General features: G+C 42.7%; 1 protein-coding gene across 2 annotated transcripts in view; it reads right to left on the bottom strand.

Annotated features, from left to right (window-relative positions):
• Positions 1–22,933, bottom strand: part of MAPK12 (mitogen-activated protein kinase 12) — a 118,858-nt gene that overhangs the window by 15,861 nt on the left and 80,064 nt on the right. The window contains exons 8-10 of one of the 2 annotated variants that reach the window (XM_083182869.1): positions 10,997–11,041; positions 8,076–8,147; positions 2,729–2,808 (exon numbers count right to left, since the gene is read on the bottom strand). In XM_083182869.1, coding sequence (XP_083038995.1) covers positions 2,729–2,808; positions 8,076–8,147; positions 10,997–11,041 — 197 coding nt within the window. The remainder of the gene's footprint in view (positions 1–2,728; positions 2,809–8,075; positions 8,148–10,996; positions 11,042–22,933) is intronic. The other variant, XM_083182870.1, reaches the window with a different exon arrangement.

Below are 22,933 nucleotides of genomic sequence, written 5' to 3'. Positions count from 1 at the left end.
GCTACCTCCCCTGAACCCGGCATATTATCCCTCTTGACCTGGTGGGTGGTGTCCTTTTTAGCTCTGTAGCATGGCCACCACCCATCCGGGGCATCTGTGAGTCTTCTATATTCAAGAGCACTTCCCTGCTCCTCCGCTATTGGCTCATGGTGGTCATCTTGGATTTTTAATAATGGTGCGTCTGCGAATTTAATTGGTGCCATTTAAGAAAAATCCAATATGATCCAAGCCCGCTGGGGGAGGAGGAACAAGGAAGTGGTACTGAAGACAGAGGGTGCCTCTGAAGCCCCAGGGAATGTGTCTTATAGGATGCTGCTGCCCGCCAGGCAAAGAGGAAGAAGATGCTGAGGAAGCCCTAGGGGCGACGGCCACGTAAAGGAGATTAAAGGGTACTTGTTTAGTTTCACAGTGGCAGCGGCCATGCGTCTGAGTCCCCTTGCGGGGCTCGCTTCGGGCTCTGAGGCTCGCCACGCTATCTAAAATCAACTCTATGCCAACGTGGATAGTAGGGGTATAAACCATCTACGTTGGCAGAGTTAATTTTAGATAGTTTGGCGAGTGCCGTACCCGGAAGTTCACGGCAGCCATGCTGCCGCCGTGAAACTAAACAAGTACCGATTAAAGACCACTGCCCACCAGGTGAAGAAGCAGATAAAATAAATTTTCCTTTACAGGGGAACTATTAGGTGCAAGCAGGCCCTTAATGCCCCACTTGTAGGTCTCCACGTACCAGCATGCGGGGCAGGCTTGCTGGGACCTGTAGTACTACTGCAAAGCACAATATCACTTTATAACACAAGCAATCAACCCTGCACCCAGTGGCCCAGGGGTGCTAGGGATTGCACCGGGCTTCAGCCTACAGGTACCCTGGAGGGGGTTGACCCCACCGCCCCAAGAATCCCAGCCTGTGCTGACAAGCAGGAAAGGGGGAATAAATGCCACAACCAGCCATAAAAGCATTACCTCCCTGAGTAAATATAATTATAATAGTAAGCCTGTTTAGGCAAATGATATCAAAGCTAGTCTGTTACCTTGTGATTGCCTCTATGTTTGTGCATGTGTAAGAGAGAAAGAGAGGTTTCACTCGCTGCCAACAGATGGCAGTGTTTCCGAGACACAATTAGACACTAGACATTTTATACATCGATAGATAGAGAGATAATACGTGTGTGGAGTGGTGCGCTATCAATTGCTGCCGGCACAGGGTTGTCAGGCCCTAATATGGTAATGAACAATAAAAAAGAGAAATGTACCAGCGCAAGCTGGTTCAATGATTTAGACCAGCGGTTCTCAAACTGTGGGTCCTGACCTTCTCAGCATGGGGTCGCGACTCCATGTTGCTGACCATCAAGCTGATGACTTTTCTAATCTCAGTCAGTGATTCAAGGAGTCTGATAGATCTGTTGCATTGTCTATTAGTTTAGACTCCTCCCATCAGTTTGTGCCTCCACAATGCTGCCATGTATGTGCTGTCTGCTGCCTACACATGTGACGTGATGGCCTTCTGCAGTCACTTGCTGGGGTCCCGTAATTATTTTTATTGTTTGATGGGGTCCCAGAGCAAAATAGTTTGAGGACCCCTGATTTAGACAAAGACAGTTCTCAATATAAACAATATATTTTTAATCACTAAAAATACATATAAAATTAATAATACAATAACAATGTAAAATGGTTTGGATGCTGTATTGGGGTACTGTTTGCATTGATGGTGGCAAAAGTTATTGATTATATTAGAAGATGCTGACAGTTGAGTGATATATTACCATCCAATGATCCCATCTGGTGATTGTTTGATCCAGATTGGGGGTGACAGAGTCCAAAGAATGCCCTATGTTTTCAAGGGCTCAAGCTTCCCATTTAGACATTTCCTTTTTTGTAGGCTGGAACAATTAGGAATATTGTATATCCCAAATGCGAGGGTCCAGATGCTTGCAGGATAGGGAGGTCAGCAAATCAAATGTTTATCTCAACGCGTTTTCCCGGCTCTTACACGTCCGGCTTCATCAGGAGCAAGATAGAGAGATAATACCCCCACAGATATGCTCCCCCTGTATTTTTAGAACCAAGGCCGTTTTAGGAGGCTGGTGCTGATTCTGCCTTGGGGGGGGGGGGGGGGGGGGGGAGAGACGACAAGCTATCAAGCCCACACCCAGGGGTGAGGGAGACAGCCTCGGGGTGCAGCATATGCCTGGGGAACCTGTCTATTTGGGGGAGATGTTTTGCTGCTAACAGAGGGTCACACACACTTCATTGGACTGGATTGAGTTCTACTACGTCCTCTTGCTCAGCACTAAATTGATATAAAGGAATCCGGTTACATTTATTGGTAAAGGAACATTTGCCTAATTGTACCTGTGAAAAGGATTTTAAAAAATCCCAGTAAGTGGTTTCCCGAACTTCTTTGAATCAGGGCGCCCTAGAGTATCAGAACTTTTTTCATGACACCCTAGGCAACAAGTTTCTTGAGAAATTGTGTTTAGATGTGAGGTTCAGTTCTGCTATGAGGGACAGGATTTGCTTCGGATTGTCCATGTAGTTTATGAATGAAAGCCACTAGCACTATTTTTTTTTCTATCACATTGACCATTGAATTGGTCCTCTACCACAAACTCAAGACACCATTAAGGGTTTGTCCCCTTTATCATGACACAATCCTACAATACATACATACATACATACATACATACGCACAGATGTATAAATGGTTTTACAATTAACTACTTACGTCAGGACTTTGAAGCTTCTGTACAAAGTCTTGTGTTGGTGTTCCTGTAATTTTCATTATTTCTGTAAGCTGATCCAGATCTAGAGCACGTGTTTAAAATCATAACGCTTCAAAGTATTTCTCATCTATAAGTTTATGATTCAAATTAGAACACTTTTTACATCACAAGATGACTGTCAAAGAACCTTTCTTACAGAAAGAAACAATATTCTACACACAGTAAATGCAACCTTACCTATACCAACTGGTTCTTAATTGTAATATTGTATTTTACAATGCTCAAGCGAGATGCGTCCAGCATCCCACCGGTGGGATGTCGCATTCACAATACAGACACGGGCACTCTGACTACCACCCCCCGGAATCCCAACATTGATGGTGCCAGGATGCTGATTGCAAGTATGCGGTCCTGGTTAAGGGTAGGCTGGGGAAGGGCATTAGGTGCAGGCACTAGGGGGAAACTTAAGGTAAGGTTGCAGGGAGGGAGAGTTAGGTTTAGCCACTAATGGGGAGGGTTCGGCTGCAGGGCTGGTAGCTAAGGTTAGGCTACGGGGATGGAGAGCTAGGTTTAGCCACTAGTGGGGAGGGCTATGCTGCAGGGCTGGTAGTTCGGGTTAGGCTGCAGGGAGGGAGGGTAAGTATACTTGCCTGACCCCTGTCTGTATTCTGAATGCCAGCATCTTCACCGCCTGTCATCCATATGTATCCCACTCAAACATGTCTCTTTGTCTTAACTATTTCAGCAATTGGAATCTAAGGCTTGAATACCAAGCACATAAGCACAGTAACGATCAATTCTCAAATAAAATAGCTGCAAAACATGGGCTTTAATACATAGCTTTTAAGTTTTGTAAGCTAATGACTTTATACCTTAAAAATAAAGTATTAAAAGGAGTGTTATTTAATAGAAACAGTAAATATTAATGTAATAATTAAATATGGGGTTGTACAGTAGTAACTGTACTCTTAAAAAGTTGATTTTTTTCTTTAAAGCTTTAGAAATACTTGGTACAGCTTCAAAAGCTTAAGGCAATTTGCCCCTAAACGAGTCTCTACTTTGACATCCCACCACAGGAAACAAATGGAGTTGTTTCAGCATACCGCACATCACATGTAAATACTAATTATAGTTTCCTTTACAAGAACACTGATTCCCAAAGTGATGCTGAAGAACTTGCAGCAAAAGGAAAAGTACATTTATTTTTAGCTGCTAGAGATTTTTAATTATCTTTCCAAAGTTCCTTGCCTTCTATTAAAGGTATACACACTGAAAGTTAAATCCATTAAACGATCACATTGCGAGTCTCCAGCTGTGTACTTCTAAATGGTACAACACTACTCTAAAAGCTCTCCAGAAACAACTTACAATAGACTGTTTCTAGTGCCTGCAATAAGAAACCAAAGATTTGCATAGCAATAGTACCCTACTGCCCTGCAATAATTATAATTCAGCAATTCCAATAAAAAAAAATTGTGTGTCTACTAAGCTGGCTCAACATGCAATACACATTAGGGATTTATACCTAATGCACCTTTACAAGGACCATAGAGTCTTCTTCCCAACATGGGGTAATCTTCAATCATTGGAATGGCACTGCAGCATTGTTCATAATTATTTATAACATCCTGGTTAACCCAAAACCCGGTACATGTTCCAACACTTTAGATCAAGGTCAAGATACCACTGTAGTAAAAAGCCTACCAGGTGTTAAGAGGCACCGACCTTACCTGCGGGGAAGGGGTCGCCGTGAGAAGAGAAAATGCAGGAAAACCTAAATGTGGTATTTAATCTATTGTTGCCCTCTCCAGACACTGAATTTAAATTATTATCTAAAGGACTTTTCTTTATGCCCACCCATTTTGAATGGCTAACTGAGAACTATTGGAAATATTGTCTACATTTATATTGTTTGGACAAACTTCCTTCATTAAATAAGAATTAACAAGAAGTTAATTTAGATTGCTTGTTATGTGTTGCTTGGTCAAAGCTGCTGCTTAGAGGGAGTAGTCAGCTCCCTATAAACTGGTAAAAAACAACAAAAGGAAAAATCGAAAGCATCGCTAAATAAAAAATTTGCTATACCAAGTGAATCAATAATGAAACAATTTTAATGGCACAAAAAAAAAAAAAAAAATATAATAAAATGTATGTAATACTTGAATAAAAGTCACATTTCAAGGACCAAGTGCAAAAAAGAAAGAATTTGAACCTCATAGGTTGTATTATAACCTGCACTGAACCATGCGTGGGTCCCTTTTGGATAAGTCTTGCAATCAATTTGCAGATCCTGGGTGCCGCTGGAGGTGTTATCCTGATGGTTTAGTATGGTAAGTAACCAAGTCCTCACTAGTTGAAGTTTTCTGGACTTGGTGACTTACCATACTAAATCATCAGGATATATGTAATAAGCAAATGATTTTCCTGTAGGTGCTTCAAAGAATCTTTCTATGACACATTATAGTAGATCCTAGGTGGATCCATAGAGACCATGGCCCTTATTCAGGTCTGATCGCAGTACAAATTTGTTCCCAAAATAGGCAAAACCATGTGCACTGCAGTTGGGACAGATGTAACATGTGCAGAGAGAGTTAAATATGGGTGGGGTGTGTTGAAACTGAAATCTAAATTGCAGTGTAAAAATAAAGCAGCCAGTATTTACCCTGCATAGAAACAAAATAACTCAACAAATCAGTTTCAACACACCCCACCCATATTTAACTCTCTCTGCACGTGTTACATCTGCTCCACCTGCAGTGCACATGGTTTTGCCCATGTTGTAGAGCTAACTGCAGCAACCTGCTGAATATTCATCCAGTATCTCCTGCACTGTGCATGGTTTTGATGTAATCCAGTGTTGCTTGTCTTAACAATTCTGGCCAGATGCCAGTGGTCACGGTCATTAAGCACCCATGATCGGGCACTACATTGTCCACAGTGGATGGTAATGCCTTCCATGGGGGATTCCCGTTACACACGTGACACAATAGAGCAATGTTGAATGACCACACCACCTCCAAACTAGAATGTCCCATTCGTTAGGCACCCACAGTCATGTCCCATTCAATCTTTGATAATTCACATTGCCATGAGGAGCCTAGCCAGTGTTCAGACTCACAGGAGGTCAGATTACTAATGATGCATTCTGAGAATTTCAGAGACATCATAGCACAGCAGTGCAACCTAACACTACCTTTACATACTGCTATCCTGTGACTTTTGGAACTTCAATGTTTATTGAAGGACCACCTCTGATTTCTATTTTGTATCACTACATTGGAATGTAGAGAAAATTCCCAGATGTTGGAAAATAGATGACAAGTCATTTGATTTAACCAACTTTCCTAAATTACCTTTTATATAGGTTTTCCAGCATTTAGTCGAACCAATGGTTTTCTGCTATAAATATCTAAAGTTTTATTACGACCAGATGACTAGCTGGAATGATAATCATTAGATGTGAGGCCAGCTTAATGCTGCACACATACTATGTGACAGAAGCAGGTAACTATCTTTTTAACGATTTCCCTTGAACTTCTCAGAACGATATACTGCATGCACACTGAACAATTTCAAAATATAAAGATAAAAGATGATGTTGGCTTTACCACTGACCACCTTGTTTATGAAATATTTTTCTTTCGTACACACTGAACAATATGCACCTAGTCATAAAGGCAAAATTTGACTGCATGTACAGATGAGAAAGGAGGTCGATAATAACCCATTGGTGCATGTATCGTGACTGTTCGTACACACTGAACGATATGCACAATAATATAGTTAACAACGGTGGATATCTGTGATTCTGTGCTCAAAGAATATAAGCAGCTTTTATCATTTTAGATATGGAAATAATGGGAAAAAGCGCTAAATTATAGGTTTGGTTAATAACGTAAATAGCAAATTATATTTAATCGAGTGGTATCTGTAAAAAAATTGGATGGTTAAAATCAATGTTTACACCCTTTTGGGGAAAAGTGATTTGTTGATGTACAGTTTTTATGTCCGCTATTGCTTTCCCTATCTTACAAATGGGGGGTGGGGTGAGGACAGTCGCACAGGAGAATAAGTAAGATTATACACAGGTGACCCTCATTATTAATGTACCTCAAATAGTATTATATGAAGCAAGAGAGGGTGTGCTATCACTGGACACAAATTGACATCAGAACACAAGAAAGGAAAGTATGTCACTGTGTGATGCACATGGAAAACAATTTTATTAAAATGTAACTTTTAATGAATACATCTAAAAGTAGCGAAGTATGGACACCCCGTAGACAATCACACACATGAAACACTTAATATGATTTAAAAAGGATAATATACCCTGACTCTGTTGAGCCCAGATAATCTCCCTCTAATTTTTTGGTATAATTTTTTTTACATTATTAACCAAACCTATCATTTAATGCTTTTTCCCATTATTTCAATATAGTGAACTAGATCATTATTTTACATATTGGCTGCCTTTATCGCATAGTGTGTACAGGGCTTAAAAGTCAAGAGAGACAAACAATATGATGACTCTTAGGTGCAAATTTGGATGACTTTGGGCAATTTAAAATCATAAACCCAAGTCTTCACTACTAAAGCCTAGTCTTCCCCACACAGAAACATATACAAATTCTTCAGTCAAAGGATCTAAATAGTTTTTTTTTTTTATATTGATGTTCATCAGGCTGGAAATGTTATGTAACTACTTCTTGCTTCTGGGGAATTTACTTTCACTAATACACATCAGGCAGTTCATATACAAATTCATCATAAATGATACTCTATCAAGACCCCAGGGTAATTGTTGAATACTGCACAATTATCTTGCACTGCAATGTTTAACAGTACAACATAAGACCCTACTAGGGAAGCCAATGCCTTATGGTAGGCAGTCCAAACTATGGCCCTCAAGCTGTGGTGAAACTACAAGTCCCATCATGCCTTACCACAGTTTTGCTCTTAGGGAATGCAAAAACTATGGCAAGGCATGCTGGAATGTGTAGTTTCCCCACAGCTGGAGGGCCATAGTTTGGACACGCCTGCCTTATGGCAATGGGGCATCTCTCCGTCTATATTTCTAGTGTCTGTGTGTCATCGAAACCCTGCCATCTGTTGGCAGCAAGTGAAACTACATCTTTCTCTCACATTAGCTACCTTACTAGCTTTCGAAGCATTTGCTTCGAGCGGGCTTGCTACTGGCTTAAATACCACAAAAGGCAGAAAGGGAGTCATTTACTTATATCGAAGAGCATTGAATTTCTTGGTATTTCAATGTTGGGATGCTGATCAACATAACTCCCATTACTGGGAGCAACTCTTTCCTGTGCACAGGAAAATAAAAAAGGATACGGTCATTTCCCTTGAATAATGGACGCCCAGTGTACATCTCAGCCATTATACAGCCAACAGACCAGATGTCCACTTAAAAGACAGATAGAGAGAGGTTATGTCACATCATGTCAGAGAACAAGTTATTAGAAAATAAAAAAAAATACAAACATACAATTTATACAAGGCACAAGAATACAATAACGTGGCTTGAAGAACAACATCTAGAAGCGTATGGGTCGCACAATCAGAAGCAGCACAGTGTTTGGCAAAATGGTCAGTCATTACCTTTAATATGGTAGGGAAAAGAAAATATTTTTGTCAATAGATCTGCCTTGGTACTATCAGTGTACTGTATGCACCTCATTTGACAACTTAATAGCATATAATTGCAACTACCAAGTACCACCTATAATGAATATACAATGTTTATTTGGTGGTCATCATGAGCTGAATTTGGGTATACAGCGTTAATGTACTTTACCTAAGTTACAAAGTTACTTTCCTTCCCCATTCCGCATCTAAAGGTTCATTAGGACGGAAATAGCATAACTGTACATAAACTTGTGATTTCACACAACATACGCTGCACAAACTTGCATGCATTTCACTAAACACATGCAATAGGAACGTTTATTTTAGTAAGGACCCTCCTTTTTCAATGGTTAAGCTGCAGAAATCATCTTCTTGGGGACAAGTTTACCCCATATTTTCTATAATCCTGACCTAGGGTTGCTATATTTAAAAATTTAAAAAACCTGGACATACAGTATTTACAGGGATCCCAATGGCACCATCAAAGCTCTCTGCGCCCTATTAAATCTGTACATTGTCTGGCCTTCCAACTGTCTCTGTCCAATATCCAGCTGCAGTTCCAGTGTCCTGCAACACGCTGGCAGCCTCTGTCCAACCCAGAGTCTGTTTGCAGTGACTACACTGGTTCTCTCAGTCTGTTCAATCCCCTGTAGCACGCTCTATGTCCTGTTACTCCCCTGACTCTCTCATACCCATCACACAGCAGTCACTAGGGGGTAAATGTATAAAGCTTGAAGAAGTGGTATTCATCCCCACAAAGAACGTTATGTGCAAGGTGATAATGCTCCAGCCAATCAGCTCCTAACTGTCAATTTACATATTGTAGGTGGTGCAATGCCACCTTGCTCATAATGGGGCAGATGTATTAAGCCTTAACAATAGATAAATACAGGGGTGATAAAGAGAGATAAACATTCAGCCAATCACATCCTAACTGCCATGTTGCAAGCTGTGTTTGAAAAAAGTCAGTAAGGAGATGATTGGCTGGACAGTTATCTCTCTTTATCAATGGGAAAACAAGAAATACAGGTGATATTGAGCGCTGATTAAAATATTCTGCACTGCAGCTGTACCAAAAGGGGAAATTACCTAAAACCCCTTAGAGTGGACCAAGCAAAAAGAAAAAAAGAAGTATGGTACAGCGCTGTGTTGAATAATACAAATAAATTTATTAAAAATACACAATTTTATGGCCAACAATAGACAGACAAGACTCACAACATAAAACTTGTTAGTCCATTCCCCTCTCAACCAGACTGGTTAATGATTAATCGAATGCATGCAAGATACTTTGTTAGTTTGTAACCAAGGCTTGGATTAATTATAGAACAACAGTCAACACTTGATGTGCACATGCAAGGTTAAATGGAGTATACTTAAGCTTCTCTCCAGTCTTGAGGCAGGGATGGGGTGTTTCTTTAGGGCTTTATAGGTACCACAATGCTTGTCTCCGACCGCTGGTTTGCTTTCTATTGCACGGTCATATCCAAGAGCGATTAGCAGGTGTCTGTTGGTAGCCGAAAGCTGTCCCCTCTGACCCCTCAAGGCGTTTCTCCGCCTCGAAAAACGTATCAGCGGCTTCCTCAGGAGTGGTGACGTTTTTCGAGGCGGAGAAACGCGTTGAGAGGTCAGAGGGGACAGCTTTCGGCTACCAACAGACACCTGCTAATCGCTCTTGGATATGACCGTGCAATAGGAAGCAAACCAGCCGTCGGAGACAAGCATTGTGGTACCTATAAAGCCCTAAAGAAACACCCCATCCCTGCCTCAAGACTGGATAGAAGCTTAAGTATACTCCATTTAACCTTGCATGTGCACATCAAGTGTTCACTGTTGTTCTATAATTAATCCAAGCCTTGGTTACAAACTAACAAAGTATCTTGCATGCATTCGATTAATCATTAACCAGTCTGGTTGAGAGGGGAATGGACTAACAAGTTTTATATGTTGTGAGTCTTGTCTGTCTATTGTTGGCCATAAAATTGTGTATTTTTAATACATTTATTTGTATTATTCAACACAGCGCTGTACCATACTTCTTTTTTCTTTATGCTTGATCTCTCTTTATCACCCTTACATTTATCTCTTGTTAAGGCTTAATACATCTGCCCCACAGTTCTTTATGGGGATAGATACCACTTCTCCAAGATTCATACATTTACCCCTGAGTGCTGTGACTCTCCTGGTTCTCGCTGTCAGTCTCTGTCCAATCCCGAGCTGCAATCTGTGTACTCTGACTCCCACATCTGTGTCTGTCCCTCTGTCCTATACCTAGAATCTGTGGTGCAGATGTATTAAGCCTGGAGAAGAGATACACTGGAGAAAAAGTGGAGATAAAGCACCAGCCAGTGAACAGTGTTTGAAAATGACAGTTGGGAGTTGACTGGCTGGTGCTTTATCTCCTTTTACCTTATCTTCACTTTGTCTCTTCTCCAGGCTTAATACATCTGCCCCATGTGAGCTATGTCTCCCCAGCCTTTTGACTATGTCCCATCTACAGTCTCTGTGTCCTAACTCCCACAGTTCTTTCTCAGACAGTCTCTCTGCCCTAACTTATTTCTCATTACTGTGACTGCTCTGGCTCTCTGCCCCATCTTTAGTATCTGTATGCTTTCTCTACGTCTTACCTCCGTTGCCAGCACTGGCAGCTGGCATTTCCTGGTTCCTGTTGTCTGTCAAATAAGACAATGTGCAAGTTACAACACGCTGTCTGAGAAGGGCTTCCTGCCCCAATCCCTGTACAGGCACTTCCACCTTTGGCAGTGCCTCTGTTAAGCTGCTGGCCACCTTTGACTGTCTGACCACATTAAAAGCAGGACATTTTTCAGGCTGCTGAAGCATAGAGTCAGATTCTGGTACATATATTACCACTATCGTAACTGTGATATGCCTGTACATTACAGTGTAAGTGCTGGATTAATTTAACCATGACAATTAGCGGGCAAGGAAAAGGAGCTATTTAATCATACACTTTCTTCCTTGCATGTTAACCCATAGATACTGGTATAAGAACCCACAATAAAGCCATACTTGTGGAAATCCAAGTTAAGAGCAGCATTTTGGTTGCAACTAAATAGCCCCGGACACTGCAAAAGCTGGAAGCTTACCGAGTCCAGTTCTTAACACAAAGGCAGGCCGTAGGCGAGCGGCGACAACGAGCAGGGTTCCTGCTCGCTGTCACCAATCACCCTGTCAGTATTCAACGCACCCCCTTCATACGCCAATTCCCCCTCACTCCATTTTTTGAGCGAGGGGGAATTGGCGTATGCGGCTCCAGAAGCAGTGAAACTCGCGGCTAAATACAGCGGGTTCGCTGCATTAGCCGCGGGTCTCCCTGTTTGGGATTTGGGATTTCCCCAGAACGTTGAATAGGGCGAGCGGCTGGTGAGGGGGTTAAGCAAGGAGGATCGCTGGTTTTCTGCAATCCTCGCTGTTTACCCCCCTCGCCGGCCGCATTGAATACCTGCCATTAAAGTCTGGCTATAGGAGGCTCAACCTTACTTTTATTGTGCAGAGAAAATGTTGGACCAACATTCCAGTTCAGTATTTCTATGCTCCAGGTGACTAATTATTATGTTTATTATTGAGAACTTTTATACAATCTTTTGGTTTAAGGGTGAGCATGTATGACCATTCGATCCAAACTATTTGTGAAAAACACATTTCATGCACTAAAATTTATACATTTATACAAGTATAGGTTAAAGAAAAAAAAACCTGGTCTTACAACATGGTAACTAGCACCCTGTTCTTAATTATTTTATATATCAGAATAGCTCAGTTGATACAATTGTGCTCATAAGTTTACATACCCTAGCAGAATTTGTGATTTTCTGGCCATTTGTCAGAGAATATGATTGATAACTCACAAACTTTTCTTTCACTCATGGTTAGTTGTTGGGTGAAACCATTTATTGTCAAACAACTGTGTTTACTCTTTTTTTTTTTTTTTTTTTGAAAATATGTTTATTGGATTTTATAAAGGTTATCATACAGATGTAACAGATATAAATGAGCACAAAAGTTCAGTACACAGATATACAATTTAGACAGCTTAGGCAATTCAAACAATCGTTTTGCTCTTGAGTTAAACCAGGTTGTGGTATAGGCCTCTTATCGTCAAGGGTTAGGCCCTGTAATCCTGGGACACAGGTAGGCGGCCTCGGCCACAGAAAGGTTGCGTATTGATACGTACTCAGTAGGTAAAAAGGGCGATGTTACTAAATATATGTTTTGAACAAGGCGTATCGCATAGTACCAAATAGATATACTCATTAATCTAAAACACTCAAACAATTAGGGGAGAGTTGGGAGGAGTAAGGAGGGACATGGGGAGATATTGTATTCTAGAGGTTTGGGATAATGCTGATATGCTCATACTATGTGAGTTAGGTTTGCTTCTGTGCAGGAGTCTCCAGTTATGATCTGTGTTGCAAAGCTTTAGGACGGAGCGATTTATGGGGTATATTTCTGGGTCAGGTTGAGCATCTTCTACTTCACTCCTCAACTAGTCCACGTCGCTTATTCGTCTTAGTAAAGCACAATTAGTGGAGTCGAATAGGGCTAGGATTTTCTGTTGTTGGATTTTGTCTAGAGAGTCAATAAGAGGGCCCCATTTTTTGTAAAATCGTGGTGCATTGGTTTCGACGTCCGGGAGCGTTGACTGTCTCTCCAGTTGCAGAGTGTACAGAAGGCGTGTTTTCAAAGTGTCCAGCCTAGGGGGGCGCTTGGTTGTCCAATTACATAATATAATTTTTTTCCCTAGGGTAAGTATGATGTATAGAAGAGGGTACAGATGTTTTCTATTTTGCGGGATGTCCCACGCATGGAATTGAAGTTTGAGCATGGCCATGCCATTCACTCTCAGGCTTAGGCCAAATGTTGTGTTTATGTATCCCAGCACTTTGTACCAAAATTTTTTGATTTTAGGGCAGCTCCAAAAACAATGCAGATATAGAGCGTTTGAGACTCCACATTTCAGGCACGCCCCAGTCTCCTCTGGGACCATGTGTTTCCTCTGTCCTGGGGTGATAAAGATTCTGTTAATGAATTTATAATGTGTTTCTTGTAGCTGGGTTGAGTGAAGTGCTTTCCTGATCTCTGGGAGCCTGTTAGTCAGGGAGAGGAAGGTCACCTCGTTGCCAAGGTCTGATTCCCATTTCCGTATGTTCAGGGCCCATAGTTTCGCCTCATGTCCCGAGAGGATGTCCCAATAAAGGTATTTGGTTTTGTATGGGGCGGTAGCCATCAGGTTAATAAGGGATGTGATAGGGTCAGTCACTGAGCTAAGTGTCCGCGGTTTTGGCAAGGACTGTACATAATGCCTTAACTGTAGGTACATAAAAAAGTCTGCCCTGGGGATCTGGAAGTTGTCTGTCAAGTCCGTAAAGGATTTCAGCTGTCCTCCTGGGTCAAAAACATCCTTAATAGAAGCTATGCCCCTCTGTCTCCACCGTTGGAATTTCGGATTTTTCAAGGCAGCTGGGAAGCCTGGGTTTCCGGTAAAGGGTATAAATTTGGTATGTGCTGGGTTTGTCCCCAAGCCCTCGTTCACCGACCACCATGCCAGATATGTACTCCAGAATAAGGGATTTGTACGGGCAGTTTGGGGCATGCTTTTTTTGGGTGTATGAAGCAAGGCTTTTAGATCATACGGGGCGACCAGAGATTGTTCCAAGGCGTAGTTAGTGTAGCTGGAGCGAGAATGTAGCCAGTCCAATATGTAACGAAATGCCACCGTTCTGGAAAACACCTGTATGTCAGGGACCGCCAGGCCTCCCTTGTCCTTGTGCAATTTTAGTTTAGCTAAAGCTATGCGCGGTCTTTTACCCGCCCATAGAAATTTATTAAAAATCTTGTCACAATGGCGTAGATCTGCTTTGGACAAGGCGAGGGGTAGCATTTGGATAACATATGAAAGTTTGGGGAAGATGATACTTTTTAGGACAGCCACTCTGCCCATGAGTGATAGAGGCATGGATGTCCATGTCTCTAGAAGTGCGGAGATTTTCCTAATGACTGGTGAGAAATTTAGGGTGTAAAGGTCAGTCAGGGACGGGGGGATATAGATACCTAGATATTTTAATTTGGTGGTGTTATGTTTTAGAATAGCAAGAGGGCATGCTGCAGGGGAAGAGAGGAAGGAGGTAGCTAATGTAGATAAGGGTAAAAGTTCTGACTTATCTTTGTTGATTTTATATCCTGAAAACAGGCCGAAATCCGTAATAAGGCGTAGAATAGCGGGAATTGATATTAAGGGATCAGAGATGAAGAGTAACATGTCATCTGCAAAGAGTGCGATCTTTAATTCCTGTTGGGCTACCCGTAGCCCCCGAAATTCAGGGAGGGCTCGGAGGGCTATTGCTAAAGGCTCGATGGCGATGGCGAACAACAGTGGTGACAGTGGGCAGCCTTGTCTAGTTCCCCTAGCTAGTAAGATTGGGGGAGATAAGTAGCCATTACATTCTGGAATTAGATTGGGAGTATAGCCTTTTTATCAGGGAAATTAGTTGTTCGGGAAATCCAAATTTAGCAAGTGTGTAGAACAGGTGTTCCCACGCCACCATATCAAACGCCTTTTCCGCATCTAAGGCAAGGAGGAAGGGTAGTGTGTTGGTTTTAGGCGTCTGATACCAATGGGAGGCCGCTATAACTTTGCGGATATTGGCTGAGGAGTGCCTGCCAGCCATGAAACCTGTCTGGTCATGGTGGATCACTTTCGGGACAAGGAATTTGAGTCTGTCTGCTATCAGTTTTGTGAGTAATTTATAATCCACATTTAGAAGGGATATTGGTCGAAATGAGCTCGGCAGGTGTGGGTCCCTGCCAGGTTTTGGGATTAGTTTAATGACAGCGTCTGTAAAGTATTGAGGGGTTTTACACTGGGAGACTATGGTGTTTAATACCTGGGTCAGGGGTTCTAGTATACGAAGGAGAAGGATTTTATAGAATTCGCTAGAGAAGCCATCTGGTCCTGGGGATTTTAAAGTCTTTAATTGTTTTATCGCTGTCTCTACCTCATGTGCTGAGAATGGGGCTGTTAATTGAGATGTCAAGTCTGTCTCTAGGGAAGGGCAGTTTATGGTTTTCCAAAAGGCTTCTTCACTGACCACGTCTCTAGTCGGTTGTGAGTAAACTTCTGTATAGAACTCGTGGAGTGTTGATGCTATATCTTTACCTCCAGACGCCAAAGAGCCGTCTGGGCGTTTGATAGATTCTATAAGGGCTGTGGGAGACGAGGATTTCAGTAGGTTTGACAGTAATCTGCCAGTCTTATTTCCAAACCGGTAGAATCTATGGTCTTTGTGGAAAGTGTGGCGTTCTCCCATTGAGGCGAGAACGGCATCGAAAGATTGTTTGGCTTGGTTAAGTGTTGCTCTATTAGATGGGGTGGGAGATGATTTATATTGTTGGTAAGTTTCTGTCAGGTGGTGTTGGGCTGATTTATAAAGAGTAGTATATTCTTTTTTCTTTTGGGCTACGAATTGTATAATTTGACCTCTGATAACTGCTTTGGCAGATTGCCAGAACAGGATCGGGTCTTCTCTTAGGGTTTTCTCGTTATTAATTCTGTAGTCTTCCCAGAATGCTTCTAGTTTGTTGCGGAAGCCTAAGGAGGAGGAAAAATGAGTGGGGAATCGCCATAATTCAAAAGAGCCTACATCTAGCATGGTGGAGAATGATACCCAGATAAGAGAGTGGTCCGAAATGCACATAGGCTCTATAGAGGCTTCCGTTGTATTAATAAAGACCGAGTCTGATACCAGGAGGTAGTCTATTCTAGACAGGGATCCATGGGCGGCTGAGAGACATGTAAACTCTGTGTCAATAGGGTGTAATGCTCTCCAGGCGTCCGTTAACATTAGTTGTTGTGAAAGGTAAGGGATACCATATCTTGGAGGGGGTTTTCTAGTAGTGGGGGAGCTAGAGTCCATAGTCTGTGAGGAAATTATATTAAAGTCTCCGCCTAGGATCAGGCATTCTGTCGCGTAAGGGGTCAATTTAGCTTGGATCATCTTGAAAAAGGGGGCGGTGTGGGAGTTTGGTGCAAACATATTACAGAATATATATCGCTGTGAATAAAGATTTAGGTCAACCAGTAGGAACCTGCCCTCTGGGTCTATCTCCATGTGGGAGATTGTTATAGGGAGGCGAGATTGCACCATGAGGACTACCCCCCTGGCTTTGGAGGTATAGGGCGCCGCCGCCCAAACTTTCCACCCCATTGTATTCAATTTATTTATCTCTGGTTGTAATAAATGCGTTTCCTGTAGCAGGATAATATTAATAGAAAGTTTTTTGAGATATAGGAGCAGCTTCTTCCTCTTTATGGGAGAGTGGATCCCTCCTACATTCCAAGAAGCCAGTTTAATTAAAGACATATCTTATCCCTGGGGGGTGGTTTGTTCACATTTAACATTCCAGAATACATGAGGAAAAAGAGGTAACTAGGGAAGTGGAGGGAAGGGGGGAGGAAGGGGGGAAACAAAGAACAAATTGGAGCAAGCATAATGCTCCAATGTAGACATTTATCTTTACTTCACGAATCCTAGTCATAGAAATTTAGGTCCTAATAAAGGCGGGGCTCCTAGCCGCCCCATTGCAATTATACTTTCACCCCTTGGGGTGGTTAGGTTATGATAACTGATACCCTGAAGGCCTAGACATAGTATGGTGACCGAGCCTTCGAGGGCCAACATGACAGTTATACAAGTTAGCATCAAACATTCAAACATAGGTACAGTAAACTTGTATACAACCTGCATAGGTCGCAGTACGGTGGTAAGTCTCAGTGGGTAGGAGTGTGGTCAAGCTGATAGTCCCTGGAGGGGCAAGAAAGTAGGGGGGGGGGGAATGTTAAGACTTTCATCTGGTGTGTTTCCCTTCATGGAGCGAATTTGGAGGGTTGGGTAGGCAGGCCCAGTTCCCTCCAAGTCGCAGGTGAGATCCCAATTCTCCTTCAGTTGAGAGAAAGTTCCATGTCAGATGGCGTCATCGGTGGTGTGTGGGAGAGGAACAGAGCAAAAAAAAAAAAAAAGGGGGGGGGGAGGGGAGGGCCGATCCAGGGGGTAAGGCTTGATCGTCAAGGGTTGTTTTTGAGATCTATTCTGCTTCTTCGCTGGGGCGCTCGTGTAGGTATGCTTCTGCTGCGGTGTTGAAGTCAGTGAATGATGATCCGTCAAATATGCGCAGGCGAGCGGGGTACAACAGGGCAAATTTTTTCCCGTCTTTGGCCAGGCTTGAGCATACAGGTGTGAATAGCTTCCTCATTCTGGTGAGCTCAGGGGAATAATCCTGAAAGATCAAGATCCTCACGCCTTCCCATGTGATCTCCCTCTTGCGTCTAGACGCTGTCCAGATAGTTTCCTTATGCACATAGTTTAGGAATCGGCAAAGCACTGCCCTGGGTCTGGATGTGGCAGTATCCCGCAGTTGGCCAGTTCTATGTGCGCGTTCTATAACCATATCTCTGCATGCCTCTTGGACGCCGACGAGTTCGGGGAGGGTCTGCTTTAAAAAGTGGTACAAGGCTTGGCTTTTCATAGTTTCAGGCAGTCCTATGATTCTTAAATTATTTCGGCGAGATCTGTATTCCAGATCGTCGAGTTTAGCCCAGACTTGTGTGTCAGATTTCTGGAGTCTGTTAGTCAGTTCCTGCATATCAGAGATGGCTTTAAAATTTTCTCCTGCAGTGTGCTCTACTGCTTGGAGCCTCTTGGAGAGCTGATTGCATTGGCTTTTAATGTCTGTCACTGCTTGCTGTAAGGCTGCTGCGTTAGCTGCTGCCTGTTCCTGCAGGGGAGGCTGTATAGTTTCTTTTATAGCCTGGACGATGTCAGTGTATGTGAGCTGGGAGCCAGTTGCTGACACAGGCTGCAGCGGGGCTTGGATCTGGGATGTATGTGTGGCCAGTACCTGGGAAGGGGTGATGGTGCTATGTGCTGCGTCCGGGAGAGGCGCGGCCGCCATCTTGCTTTGCGCCGCTCGTTCCCCTTCTGCCTTCTGTTTATTATATTTCCCCGGCATATTTTCGGACAGGAATCTGGCAGGCTCACTGTGGCTGGCGGGTGGCCGGGCGGGTGTCAGGGAAAGCCACAAGGGCTTTTGCAGGGTTAATTGCAGGGACGGCACCGGAGCAGTGAGAGAAGCCGCCTCACATCAGCCGCGCCGGAACCGGAAGTCTTGTGTTTACTCTTTTTAAAATCATAATGACAACAGAAACTACCCAAATGACACTGATCAAAAAGTTTACATTCCCTGGAGATTTTGGCCTGATAACATGCACACAAGTTGACGCAAACGGGTTTGAATGGCTACTAAAAGGTAACCATCCTCACCTGTGATCTGTTTGCTTGTAATCAGTGTGTGTGTATAAAAGGTCAGTAAGTTTCTGGTCTCCTGAAAGACCATTGCATCTTTCATCCAGTGCTGCACTGACACGTGTCTGGATTCTGAGGGGAAAGCAAAAGAAGGTACTTGTGTACTATCACGGCTCCCATCTCATTGCATACCATAAGGCTTAAGATGGTATGCAATGAGATGAGATGTGCTGCGATGGGACCCGATCTTATACAATTTAAAATTGTAAACCATTGTATATGGCATACGATGAGATGAGATTTTAAATTGTATAAGTACACTAATGGGTGCTTTCAAGGTCAATTGGCCCCCCTATAAGATTTTTAATTGTATAAGCACCCTAATGGGTGCTTACAATGTTGAATGCACCCCCACGCCACCCCCACTATCAACGCCAACCCGAAGCATGGCGAGCGCAGCGAGCCCGCGAGGGGCGGCGGTACGCGTCCTCCGACCTTTTCATACCCCCACTATCCATGTGTGGCGAGCGCAGCGAGCCACCAAGCCCGAAGCGAGGCGAGCCCCGCGAGGGGACACGTAATACATGTAAAGTACTACGCGTCCCGCTCGCCACGCTTCGGGCTCAGTGGCTCGCTGCGCTCGCCACACTACAGTATATAAAATCAACTCCACGCCGACATGGATAGTGGGGGTATGAAAAGGTTGGAAGACGCGTGCCGCCGCCGCTCGCCACGCTTCGGGTTGGCGTGATAGTGGGGGTGCATTTAACATTGTAAGCACCCATTAGGGTGCTTATACAATTAAAAATCTTATAGGGGGGCCAATTGACCTTGAAAGCACCCATTAGTGTGCTTATACAATTTAAAATCTCATCTCATCGTATGCCATATACGATGGTATACAATTTTAAATTGTATAAGATCCCATAAGATGGAAATCGTGGGAGCCGTGATAATACACAAGTACCCAAAAGAATTGTCAAAGGATCTGCGGGGAAAGGTAACTGAACTGTATAAAACAGGAAAGTGATATAAAAAGATATCCAAGCAATTGAGAATACCAATCAGCATTGTTCAAACTCTAATTAAGCAGTGGAAAATGAGGGATTCTGTGGAAACCAAATCACGGTCAGGTAGACCAACAAAAATTGGTACTTATGTAGTATCTGGGCTGCCGATTTTTTGATTGTATGCCTTAAGTTAAGGCATACAATCAGATGCGATGCGATGCGATATCGCATCGCATCGCATGCGACCATCGGATGCGATGACCCGATTTTTCCATAGGAATCAATGTTAAAATGGACTGAGTCCATTTTAACATGGAATTCAATGGGAAAAAGGGGTCCTTTTCATACCCCTACTATCCAAGTGGGCATGGAGTTGGATATAAACCTGTGGCGAGCGCAGCGAGCCACCGAGCCCGAAGCGTGGCGAGCGAAGCGAGCCCCGCGAGGGGACGGTATTCTGTGTCCCCTCGCGGGGCTCGCTACGCTCGCCACGCTTCGGGCTCGGTGGCTCGCTACGCTCGCCACAGGTTTATATCCAACTCCATGCCCACTTGGATAGTAGGGGTATGAAAAGGACCCCTTTTTCCCATTGAATTCCATGTTAAAATGGACTCAGTCCATTTTAACATTGATTCCTATGGAAAAATCGGGTCATCGCATCGCATCGCATCCGATGGTCGCATGCGATGCGATGCGATGTACCCGATTTAGAAATCGGCAGCCCAGATACTACATAAGTACCCAAAAATTTTAACCACAACTGCCAGGAAAATTTGTTCGGGATGCAAAGAAAAATTCACAAATAACTTCAGCTGAAATACAGGAATCTCTGGGAAAAAAAAAGTGGTGTGGTTGTTTCAAGATGCACAATAAGGAGGCATTTGAAGAAAAATGGGCTTCATCAGGCATGTCCAAACTCAAGCTGTTGTGAAACTACACATCCCATCATGCCATTCCATATTTTTAGCTTCCTTAATAGCAAAACTATAGCAAGGCATGATGGAACTTGTAGTTTTACAACAGCTGGGGGGCCATAGTTTGGACATGCCTGGGCTACATGGTCGAGTCTTTAGAAGGAAGCCATTACTACGCAAATGCCACAAAGCATCATGCTTACAATACTCCAAACAGCACAGAGACAAGCCTCAAAACTTCTGGAACAAAGTCATTTGGAGTGATGAGACCAAAATGTAACTTTCTGGCCACAACCATAAACGTTACATTTGGAGAGGAGTCAACAAGGCCTATTATGAAAGGTACACCATTCCTACTGTGAAACATGCAGGTGGATCACTGATGTTTTGGGGATGTGGGAGCTACAAAGGCACTGGACACTTGGTCAAAATTGATGGCAAGATGAATGCAGCATGTTATCAGAAAATACTGGAGGAAAATTTGCACTTATCAGCCCGGAAGCATGTCGGAACATCCAAGTACGTCCCATGCGCAGACAATGATCCAAAACACAAGGCCAAGTCGACCTGCCATTGGCTACAGCAAGAAAAAGTGAAGGTTCTGGAGTGGCCATCTCAGTCTCCTAACCTGAATATCATTCAGCCACTCTAGGGAGATCTCAAACGTGCAGTTCATGCAAAACAACCCAAGAATTTACAGGAACTGGAGGCTTTTTGCCAAGAAGAATGGGCAGCTTTACCATCTGAGTAAATAAAGAGCCTCATCCACAACTACCACAAAATACTTCAAGCTGTCATTGATGATAAAGGGGGCAATACACGGTATTAAGAACTGGGGTATGTAAACTTTTGATCAGGGTCATTTGGGTAGTTTCTGTTGTCATTATGATTTAAAAAGAGTAAACACAGTTGTTTGACAATAAATGGCTTCACCCAACCAGTAACCATGAGTGAAAGACAAGTTTGTGAGTTATCATTCATATTCTCTAATAAATGGCCAGAAAATCACAAATTCTGCTAGGGTATGTAAACTTATGAGCTGAGCACAAATTATATATATATATATATATATATATATATATATATATATATATATATATATATATATATATATATATATATATATATATATATATATAGGGAGCTTTAGTCCGGCACACACAAATAAGCGCTACCGCGCTATAGTAGTCGGTACTTAACCCGGTGCCCTCACTTGTATTGTAGATAGCAGTTTGGAGATGCGGCACTCTGGGCTGAAAAACGAGACAGTACACCAATCTTGTAGCAACGTTTCAATGACCTTTATCTAATGCCTGACGAAAATGACCAAATAAAGGTCATTGAAACGTTGCTACAAGATTGGTGTACTGTCTCGTTTTTCAGCCCAGAGTGCCGCATCTCCAAACTGCTATATATATATATATATATATATATATATATATATATATATATATATATATATATATATATATATATATATATATATTTTCTCTCTCTAGGAAGAAAACATAAAACACATGTAACCAGCTCCCCAAAAACTCTACCCCCTTCATCAAAATAAAGAATTCTAGGGCCCGTTTTAGCTATTCAAAATGTGTCGCCTATGATAAAATGGTGCTTCATCCAATCGGCTCCAAGCTATTATGCATTTAAAAACAAATAGTTAAGAGCCGATTGGCTGGAGCACCATTTATCATATGCAAGTTTTAAATAGCTATCACATAAAGGGACCCATTTATCGACAAGTTTTAAAGCGAGAGCCTGGCGTTGGTACCATGTTAACTTGGAAAAAAGCAGCACCACAGATGTAGCCAAGTTCATTTGTTTGATGCAGCAAGCTGCATTGGATGCTGGGCAGCAACTATTCGCAGCCGGCGATCTTAATTCCATTTGGAATGAATGGACCGATCACTGGCTGTGAATAGAATGTAGCATCCAGCACCACAGCAAAGATAAGCATGGCTATATCTGTAGGTGGACCTTACAGACCGATGACATGGTATTTGGCAGGGAAATTGCCATTTTCAAAAACGTATACATATAAAAATGACATATTAAAAAATGACATCCCAATGTCATGCCAAAATGAAATACCAACATCACATCTTTAACAGATTGTATTATGTATCCTGCGGATTTCTGTATAAGCAACATGCGTCTTATTCCTGCACACAAGATAAAAGCACTTGCTTTGCTGCATTTTAATAAAATAAAACCTCTTGCTGTGGGAGTGAAATTAGAAGTATTTGTATGCCTGTTCCTCAGCGATAGCGTTATTGTGTTTCTTTGTATTATAGAGATAATAACGTAGCAGTTGCATA

Source organism: Crinia signifera, chromosome 4 (assembly GCF_055691185.1).
Source record: "Crinia signifera chromosome 4, ASM5569118v1, whole genome shotgun sequence".
NCBI lineage: Eukaryota > Metazoa > Chordata > Amphibia > Anura > Myobatrachidae > Crinia > Crinia signifera.
The sequence above is the reverse complement of the archived record's forward strand: the minus strand, read 5'-3'. Positions and strand labels throughout refer to the sequence as shown.